Source organism: Columba livia, chromosome 1, assembly GCF_036013475.1.
Source record: "Columba livia isolate bColLiv1 breed racing homer chromosome 1, bColLiv1.pat.W.v2, whole genome shotgun sequence".
Taxonomy (NCBI): Eukaryota; Metazoa; Chordata; class Aves; order Columbiformes; family Columbidae; genus Columba; species Columba livia.
In genome coordinates this window covers 2323755-2334026 of record NC_088602.1, presented here as the reverse complement: position 1 = coordinate 2334026, position 10272 = coordinate 2323755, and the positions used below count along the sequence as shown (strand labels likewise).

At 47.5% G+C, this 10272-nt stretch overlaps 1 protein-coding gene across 7 annotated transcripts in view; it reads right to left on the bottom strand.

Annotated features, from left to right (window-relative positions):
- Positions 1–10272, bottom strand: part of C2CD3 (C2 domain containing 3 centriole elongation regulator) — a 50470-nt gene that overhangs the window by 132 nt on the left and 40066 nt on the right. For 2 of the 7 annotated variants that reach the window (XM_065066525.1, XM_065066400.1), the window contains exons 31-33: positions 6793–7729; positions 4959–5061; positions 40–814 (exon numbers count right to left, since the gene is read on the bottom strand). In XM_065066525.1, coding sequence (XP_064922597.1) covers positions 671–814; positions 4959–5061; positions 6793–7729 — 1184 coding nt within the window. In that variant the 3' untranslated portion in view covers positions 40–670. Of the gene's footprint in view, positions 1–39; positions 815–4160; positions 4601–4958; positions 5062–6792; positions 7730–7758; positions 7803–7826; positions 9112–10272 lie in introns of those variants that run through there. The other 5 variants (XM_065066475.1, XM_065066583.1, XM_065066672.1 and 2 more) reach the window with 5 other exon arrangements.

The window sequence follows — 10272 nt, the reverse complement described above, 5'->3', positions numbered from 1 at the left end:
CTGTTAACGAGCAGCTCGTGACCGGGCAGCGCGACCAGATGAGAAACAGGGTGGATTTTATTGAAACACAAACAGCGGTACAAAAACCAACCGAGCTGGGTTTGCGAGTCCGTTATCCAAAATGTACCCGACGTAAAAACATACAAAAATAATTTAGAATATAAAAGCTCCATCTTTCTATTAAAACCCTTTTGTACACACATCAGTATTTTACAGTATCCTCAGGTTGTATTTACACAAGCACCTCGGGCATGTATATTCTGGAATCGGCAAATTACGCTTCCCAGGAATTATTATTTCCAAGGAATTCTTTTTCCTACCGGTTATTTCTGAAAAGCCGCGACAGGAGCGAGCCGACAGTTCTCCGCTCGCCCTGCGACCACCAGTTCCTTGTGTTCTCCATCCTTCGCTTGAAGAAAAAGGAGCTGTATCCAAAGGGGATGATCCAAAGGGTTAATTAGAGAAATTCAAGGTGAATCATGGAGTATCTGGAGACCAAACAGTGACGAGTCTCATTGGGGACCTGCCCTCGCAAGACACACGGTGTCTCCGCTCCCTTGGGTTGACCACCAGTCCCTCTAACGAGAAACCAATGAGGCAAATTTAAACACAATGGGAGGTTGAAACGTAAAGGTTCCACCTCGTTTTCCCCGGTGTTGGTCGCGGCGTCTCAGCGATGTTGTTCCTTCTGGGAGAGCTGAGCGGAGAAGATCTTGGCGATGCGTTCGGTTTCCTCTTGGGACAGACGGGCGGCGGGCCGGGGCGGCGGGGGCCGGCGGTACGGGATGCCCCTCGGCGCGGATCCGCTGCTGCCCTGCGAGAGGAGAAACAAACACATTAAAGCTTAACCGGCTCTTCTCTGACCTTCCCAAGAGCGCGAGAAGCTGGATACGTAAATCCAAAAAGCCCTCGTGATGTGTTTTCTGGAGCTCGCCGCTTCTCCTTGGAGCGGATTTTCTCTTGTTCCGTTCTGTTTGGAGAATGAAACTCAACGTGTTTGTTCCGACTGTTTAGGAAAACAATAATCTGTGGTTAAATGGTGAAATATTTCCTTGCCTGATGCGATATCAGACGCCGCGATGCTTTTCCCCAGTGCTGCAGAAAGCAAAAGATCAAAATTAGAAAGGTTTTCAAATGTCTGTTCCCAGCTAAAACCTGATTTTATGAAGCCGAAAGAATCATAGCAGCGTATTCACCGGGCTCTGACTCTCCGAATTGTTGGTTTTAATTATTATTTGTAGAACCTAAAAACCAAATCACCTCGCGATGTAGAGGCTCCTACACCCCAAATCCAAACCTGCTGAGAAATCAGACGGGCCGGTCTCCATTATCTGCAGGGACCCCTAAATAAAAACCACCATTTAAATCATTTTAACATCATGCTGGTTTCCCTGAATCCTCCCAGATGTTACAGCAGCGCTAAAAATGAGCAATTTCAACGTACAAAATAATTCCAGGCGGTTTGGAGAGCTGAGATCCACCCTGGGCCGTTTGAGGACACGTCGCTCGATCGGGGTTGGATTCCGAAAGCCGATCCGCCGCTCCGACCTTTCACCCACATGGCTGGGCTGCTCCTCCGGCCTAGCCAGGCTCAGCTTTGCTGGGCACGCTCGCGGGGGAAATGTCTCTTGAGGTGAAACGAGAAATGGCACCGGGATCCTGTTCCTGCGTGTCCCCCGTGTGTTGTTTGGGGAGGGAAGCGGCTTTTTTTAGGAATAAATGGGTTTGGAGACTCCTTGGGTTTTGTCACCCGCACTTTGCAGGTGCAGATGACGACGATATTGAATATTTGCCCGGCGATGGCGTCGCTGGTGAAGACTCTGCTGGGAAATGGATCGAACCCACCCCTTGATTTCCACATCCTGTTTGCTGGAGCCAGGACAAAGCACAAGAGGCTTCATTACGACTTAATTTACCATCAGCGACAATTTCTGCGCCCAGACAAGACCAAAAGAGGCCCCAACCACAGTTCCTCAAGGTCGATTTTTCCAATGGGCTGCCCCGTCCTCCTCCTGCACAGCAAGATATGGGAGATGGAGGAATCGACGCTCACAAAGATGATGGTTTCATCTGCTGGCTCGTTAATAAAAAAGACAATGAGGGTGGGAACAGCTCCTGTAGTTTCACAACCAACAGCACAGAAAAAGGTGCGTGAAAACCTATAAATTCCTAAACACTAAACGGTTTAATACGGCTAATTGTATAAATTATAAATCACCTCCCTTTGATCTGCTCGAGGTTGTGCAGAGAAGACAGGTCAGTAGTTTCTTTCCTTGCTGTTTTCTGGGCCAACTGGCTATAAAACACCCGAAATATTAATATTGGTTGGAGACGGATGGTAACCAGCTTGGTTCCTCTGTAGAGCGTTCGTGGGCAGTTCATAGGAATAAATATTCAATATACTGAATAGCTCAGAAGATGGGCAAAAAGCTCCTGGTTTTAGTGCATCGAGCAGCGTTCGCTTCTCAACACCGGTTTGATGTATTTGCAAAGAATTGGTACTTATTGCCCCAACCGTCAGCCCAGAAAGGTCCGTAATTGTATTGAAAGAAGGAAATTCTGGCTCTTAAATCAAATCTACTGGTCAAATTGCAGCTAAACGACCCCAGTTTTGCGATACGGCTACAGGACAGAGCTACACTCCTATACCCACCTCTGTATTAAGCTGTTTTTCTCTGAAATACACAAATTCCTTGCACTTGTAACATTTAGCAAGACATCCCAGCCTCAACGCCGCGTTTTTATGATGCTCCTTTGATACGTCAAATGCGCAGTTTCGAATGGTCAAAGAATTTTAACCTTCTGCGCAGTTTGGAGCGCGAACATCCGAAATGTTGTATTTACACCGCTCCTCGCCTCCCAAAGAGGCTTTGGCAGCTCAGACTGTGTTGCAGCGCCTGTCCTGGGTTTTTCCCTCTGTCTTTGAGCCTACACGGTCACAAATTCTGTGTATCTGATGCTCGGCCATGGAGAACACACATTTAATCAGAACGATGGAAGACGACGCTTCGCTTTGTATATATTGGGCAGGACAGATGAACCGGGCGAGGATTATTTGCCGGAGGGGTTGAACAGACGGAGATGAGGTTCTCAGGGATGTGGGGCAGTGCCGGGGTTGGGTTAATGGCTGGACTCGATGATCTTGAGGGGTTTTTCCAACCAAAATGATTCCGTGGTTCTACGATTCTCACATCCCCAAGGCCTTGCAGCGTGGGTCAAGATGACCCGTTTGTCTCCAAATGCCACCAGCTCCTTCGACACAAGTTCCTGCTTCACCTTCTCACCATTTCTTCATAATTTTGGATGGGAAGACGGAGAAAATGGGGACTCGGGGCAGTCAGAGAGAAGCATCAGGAACACAGGAGAGAGAGCGAGAGGACGCGGTTGATCTTCGGAGAGCGGCTCCGGTTTCATCCTCGCTGTCACGCTCGGTGTTTGCTGAGCTGTGCAGAAACCCAGATTTAGCAGCTGGTGTTCTTCAGGCTAATTAAGAACAAAACTATGAGAAAGCAGTTTTCCCGAAATCTATTTTACCATCGGCATAAGCGAAAAATAAAATCAAACCCTTCTTGTTCTTCATTCCGGGTGTTTGACGCCGGGTGAACAGCACAAAGCACAAGCGAGTCCTGTCTCTACAATCAGCTGTTGCTAATCCTGGAACTAAATTGGTTTAAGGTCAGCTAGATCCAAATAGTTTTGGATTTTAGATTGCTAATATTCTCCCTAATTATTAATGACTTTCAGGAGTGTGGTTCTTCATATTGCAGAGAGAGGGAATTCAAGGGAAGCTGGTATTAATATTAAACTATAGGTCTGAGTGATGATTTGCAGATGCAAGATGTTTTCCAGAGGAAAAACAGGAGCGAATTAAGAAGAACTGGAAGGAGATTCTAAAGGAGAAACACACCTGAGATTCTGCTTCGGGCTTCATCCAAAATATTTAGACACAGCATGAGAAATGTGCTTAATGTGTGCTAAGACACACTGCGCTCTGGGCTTTATAATCAAGTTATCTTAAGATCCTTGTATGGCCAAGACTCTTCTGACTGAGATCTGTACTTTCATCAGGAAAATGTCTCAAGGGCTTTAGGCAAAGATAATATTATGTAAATCAGAAAAAAATATCATTTTTCCAACACAAACCAGTGAAAATTAAGCCATTTTACCTGAGCTGTAAACACATTTATTAATTGCAAGTAGTTTCCATTACTTCAGAGCTATTAGATCCTGCCTGTGGCTGCTCTGGTTAATCAAGGAAAGTGTTTCCAATTACATAAATGTTCCTTCGAGCGTTTGTTTCATAGGTCACAAGGAGGGGGACCGAGGGATTATCTTTTCTGGGAGCAGTAAACAGTCCAGATCGGCATCAACACCCCCAGCAAAGCTGCGGCTGGAAAAAGAAGAGTATTTATACCTCAGAATAACTGAGCCACGAACCTCTTGCAGTAAATAGAAGTTTTTATGTGCATAAACACCCAATGAAACAGCAAATCTTTCCTGTAGGAGGGACAATATTCCGCTATTCCCTTCATTGAAGAAGTTACTTGATACCTCTCAGGAAGAAACTGTCTTGCTGCAAACTCCCTGATTTCATCCTGATCTAAAAAGACATAAATTGGAGTCATAATTACACGATACAGCTTGAGCCCTCAAAATTAGGTACCTTACCTCACATTAAAGCACAAAGAAGAGTGGAGCGAGCACCGGCCACTTCTACTGACCCCAGGTGAGAAAAGCAACATTCACACTCATATATAGACAGATTGATTAACAGAAATGCATAAATATCAACAATGACACAGCTGCGAACGCTCAAAATTATTCTCAGAGGGAAGAGGTAGCGGAAAGGTTCTTCTTGACTTGATTTGGAAGTTATCACCTCTAATCTGAGGACTTTTGTTCCTGCTTTAATGGACTCCACTAAGCTTGGACAGGAAGGAAAGGAGTCTCCTACTTACTTGCAACGTTGTGGAAGGATGAGAAGAAACACTGAGCAGCCGCATGGAGGTTTCCATCTGCTGGGGCGAAAGGAAGAAGTTGGGAACGACGACGGCGTCGGATCTGAGCAGAATTGTTAAGGAAAAACCTTTGGCAACATGTATCATAGAATCATTTTGGTTGGAAAAGCCCCTCAAGATCAAGTCCAACTGTTAACCCACCCCATGTCCCTGAGCACCATCTATGTGTGTTTTCAACTGCTCCAGGGCTGGTGACTCCAGCACTGCCCTGGGCAGCCTGTTCCAATGCCCCACAGCCCTTTGGGGAAGAAATTGTTCCAAAATCCAGGCTGAACCCCCCAGGTCCCTCAGCCGCTCTCATCACACTTGTGCTCCAAGCCCTTTTCCCTCCTCTCCACTCACTCCAGCACCTCAAGGCCTTTCTTGGCGTGAGGGGCCCAAAACTGCCCCCAGGATTCGAGGTTTGGCCTCCCCAGTACCCAGCACAGGAGCTGTAGATGTGGAATAATCCTCCCTGTAACAGCTGTAAATCTCATTTATTTTAATGAATATTCTACGGTTCCGAACACTTGGTTCTCTCACTTGGTCTCAGGGGACACCAACCTGCTTTACAGCAACACCTCATGTATTTGTACAGTACCTTACCCTGCCAAAATTCCAACACAACTTAATGAAACTGAAGGAAAGATTTGAGATCCGTGCAAGAAATGCAGGAAAGTGTTTAAAATGCAAAATAAACTGTGTTTCTTTTAATACAGAAGGCACACAAGAACTATGGTAGTGCCCAAATGGGGAAAAACTGCAAGACAACACATTGAAACTATGCAAAATAAGTAACTAGGGGAATAACCTAATGAAATTTAACAAGGGCAAGTGTAGAGTCCTGCATCTGGGCAGGAACAACCCCAGGTTCCAGTGTAAGTTGGGGAATGAGCTGTTGGAGAGCAGTGTAGGGGAAAGGGACCTGGGGGTCCTGGGGACAGCAGGGTGACCATGAGCCAGCACTGGGCCCTTGTGGCCAGGAAGCCAATGGTACCTGGGGTGGGTTAGAAGGGGGTGGTCAGTAGGTCAGAGAGGTTCTCCTGCCCCTCTGCTCTGCCCTGGGGAGACCACAGCTGGAATATTGTGTCCAGTTGTGGCCCCTCAGTTCCAGCAGGACAGGGAACTGCTGGAGAGAGTCCAGCGTAGGGCAACGAAGATGATTAAGGGAGTGGAGCATCTCCCTTATGAAGAAAGACTGAGGGAGCTGGGTCTCTTTAGTTTGGAGAAGAGGAGACTAAGAGGGGTGACTCATTAATGTTTATAAATATATAAAGGGTGAGTGCCATGAGGATGGAGCCAGGCTCTTCTCGGTGGCCAACAATGATAGGACAAGGGGTAATGGGATCAAGCTGGAACACAAGAGGTTCCACTTAAATTTGAGAAAAAACTTCTTCTCAGTGAGGGTGGCAGAGCCTGGCCCAGGCTGCCCAGGGAGGTTGTGGAGTCTCCTTCTGTGCAGACATTCCAACCCACCTGGACATGTTCCTGTGCGACCTCACCTGGGTGTTCCTGCTCCAGCAGGGGGATTGGACTAGATGATCTTTTGAGGTCCCTTACAATCCCAAACATACATACTGTAACTCTCACAGATCACAGGGTATATTTGTTAGAAATAGTACAGTCATGACGACACTGTGTGAAACACAACGTAACAGGCTCTTCCAACACCTTCCCAGGCCACCTCGTTTCCCAGGGAAAAGCTGCACACAGGGATTTTCTCTCTCATGAGGCTCTAAGGAAGAAATAAGACACGCTCCTTGAATACAACAGGTGTTTAAGAAATGAAGGATACAAAGCAATTTTCGCTTTGACAGACTTTTTTGGTGCTTCCAGTGAGTCTTCGCTGCTGTCATCAGCAAAGCTTTTGGTGTTTCCTCCCCATCCTGCCATGGTAACGCTGATCTCACTGGAACCCCTTTCTTCCTCGTCTTTACGATCTTTATTTACAACCTCACCTTTTTCCTCTTTTTCTGTGGTTTTTGGATCTGCTGGAAATCCCATCAGTTCTTCAGAGACTGCACGAAACTCGACGTTTTGGTCTACAGATGTGGCGTTAAATGCTCTGTCACAGTCACAACTTCCATTTTCTGGTTCTGTGCCACTGTTCAAGCTCTGAAAACATTGTGCTCCTGCCCAAGGACTTTCCTCACCTGTGTGGAGACCAACGCATGGGCTGAGGGTGGTGACAACGCTTTGGTTGTCACCTTGTGACGCGCTGGAGAAGCTGCTCTGTCTGCTGCCTCCTCTTCTCAAGCATTCGATACCCACCGAGCGCTGATGTCCAGGCCCCAAATCTACGAGCTGCTGCTCAGGACCCGTCTCCTCTTCAGACACCACACTGGACCAAGGACTAGTTTTGTCCGTGACAGTCGTTATTTCGTTCAGAGTCCGTGGTTCTATTATATCTTCTTCATATTCTTCTTCGCTGTGTGAAAAAGCACCTTCGTCTTCCCGGACGAGGCCTGTTGGCAAAGGACACTCGTCTTCGGGGACAGCTGGGTCTAGAAATTCGCGCAACATGTGTCTCTCAAACACGGATCTCCCAGAAGAGCGCGGTGGCCGCGTGTTGCTGCAAACGCCGAGCGAGTCCCGCTCAGATTGGCCTTGATGTTCTTCACTTGTGGCTTCTTCATCCTTCTGCTCGGGTACACGCGTAGCATCCAGCTTTCTGCTGCTGTCTTGAGGCACGTTGGAGGATTCTTTAGTATTTTTAGTTATAATCTGTAAGTCTGATTAACAGAGAAGAGCATTGGTAAATGCACGGAGCAATAGTTCATCTTGGATCTGAATTACGTGGGCTTTCTGCAGTAAAATATATATGAAGAATGGTTAGGAGTTAAACCTGTGCCTGACCACATTCCGCTCTCTTTACCATTGACAAGGCCAAGAGAAGGACAGAAACGCTAAGGGAAAAAAGTAAGAAGTTCAGGATGAAATCACTGGGAAATAACTAGAAATACCCACCGGACAGTGAAAAGACTCTGATATACAGAGTACATCTAAACAAATGGGAAAAATAACTGTTGTTTGGAGTGGTTCAAACCAGTTTGGAAGGGTCAGACCACACAAATAATCTAGAGAGGAAAGATGGATAATCTATCTCACCACCTCTTCCTCTCACGCTTCTCCAGCTTTATTGGAGGGGCCCAGAAGATACAGTTGCTACTGATATTCTCCAGCTTTCAGTTCAATTCACCAACTCGAATCAAACAAGAGATGACTGTTAATTAAATATTTGTAAAACGGAAATTCACTCGGGACTAACGCTCAGTTGTGGCGGTAAAATTATCAAGCCTGGAAACAAGGAGCTGGTTGCGCTGCCAACACAGACTCTGAAAAAGAGGCGATTGGATTAGGACATTAATAAAACATTAATAAAATCTCTGCAAACCCCCAAATTCCTGGGGATTTTACAGGTTCTTTTTAAAGAATCAGCAAATCTCCTGGTCATTTTGCAGCTCTCTGGTATGAGATTGGAGCAGCACTAACTGTGAAGCCAACAGTAATTAACGGCAATTAGCGAGTGGGGTAGCACTGAGGGGAAAAGTGGTGACAACGGGGCTGTTAGAAACACCACAGTGAAAAATATAGATTTAAAACCAAGGTGTGCGCAGAGATACAGTTTCCGTCGCTGCTGTGTCATGCCCATCCATACTGAGGATGTCGATCCATGTCCAACAGCGGTAGCGATGGGGAAAATTAATTAAAGAGGAAATGGACTGGATGCGATAAACAGAAAAGCTGCTGCTTACTAAGAACTTTGTCTTACTTACCCAAAATAGCTTTATTTTAGCTGTGCGTGGTAGGGCATAAATATCACCTGAAACCACAGATGTGCCAATTCATATTGGCAAAGAACCCCAAACTCAGCTCAGTAACATTCTGGGGATTTCTGTTCTGCAAAAACATGGCTGCACCAAAGGGAAGTCGTGCTTGACCAACCTCACTGACTTTTATGAGGACATGACGAGGTGGATGGATGATGGCAGAGCGGTGGACGTGATCTCCCTTGACTTGAGTGAGGCATTTGACACAGTGTCCCACAGCATCCTCACAGCTGAACTGAGGGAGTGGGTCTGGATGAGCGGGGAGTGAGGTGACTGTGAACTGGCTGAAGGGAAGAAGCCAGAGAGTCGTGGTCAATGGGGCAGAGTCCAGTTGAGGCCTGGATCTGGTGCAGTGCCTCAGGGGGCAGTGCTGGGGCCGCTGTTATTCAATATATTCATCAATGATTTGGACGAGGGAATAGAGTGACTGTCAGCAAGTTTGCTGGTGACACCAAGCTGGGAGGAGTGGCTGACACGCCAGAGGCTGTGCTGCCATCAGAGACCTGGACAGGCTGGAGAGCTGGGCGGGGAGAAATGTAATGAACTAGAACAAGGGCAAGTGTAGAGTCTTGTATCTGGGCAGGAACAACCCCAGGTTCCAGTGTAAGTTGGGGAATGAGCTGTTGGAGAGCAGTGTAGGGGAAAGGGACCTGGGGGTCCTGGGGACAGCAGGGTGACCATGAGCCAGCACTGGGCCCTTGTGGCCAGGAAGCCAATGGTACCTGGGGTGGATGAGAAGGGGGTGGTCAGTAGGTCAGAGAGGTTCTCCTGCCCCTCTGCTCTGCCCTGGGGAGACCACACCTGGAATATTGTGTCCAGTTGTGGCCCCTCAGTTCCAGCAGGACAGGGAACTGCTGGAGAGAGTCCAGCGCAGCCACCAAGATGCTGAAGGGAGTGGAGCATCTCCCGTGTGAGGAAAGGCTGAGGGAGCTGGGGCTCTGGAGCTGGACAAGAGGACACTGAGGGGGGACTCATTCCTGGGGATCAATATGGAAAGGGGGAGTGTCAGGAGGATGGAGCCAGGCTCTTCTTGGTGACAACCAATGACAGGACAAGGGGCAATGGGAGCAAACTGGAACACAGGCTGCCCAGGGAGGTTGTGGAGTCTCCTTCTGTGCAGACATTCCAACCCGCCTGGACACCTTCCTGTGTAACCTCATCTGGGTGTTCCTGCTCCATGGGGGGATTGCACTGGATGAGCTTTCCAGGTCCCTTCCAACCCCTCACATTCTGGGATTCTGTGGAACACTGCCATTTTCTACTGAACAGACGTGGAAATTCAAATTGAATTTAGGCAGTTCTGAGAGGGTCTTAACTCCCACCTAATCCTCTGTCTTCATGTTTCAGTTCAACGCTGTTTCCGACAGGAGTTTGAAGTTTCTCCCAACACGTGCTCACCCTCAACACCAGCAACTGGTCCAAGTTATTTTAAGAAATTTTAAGCT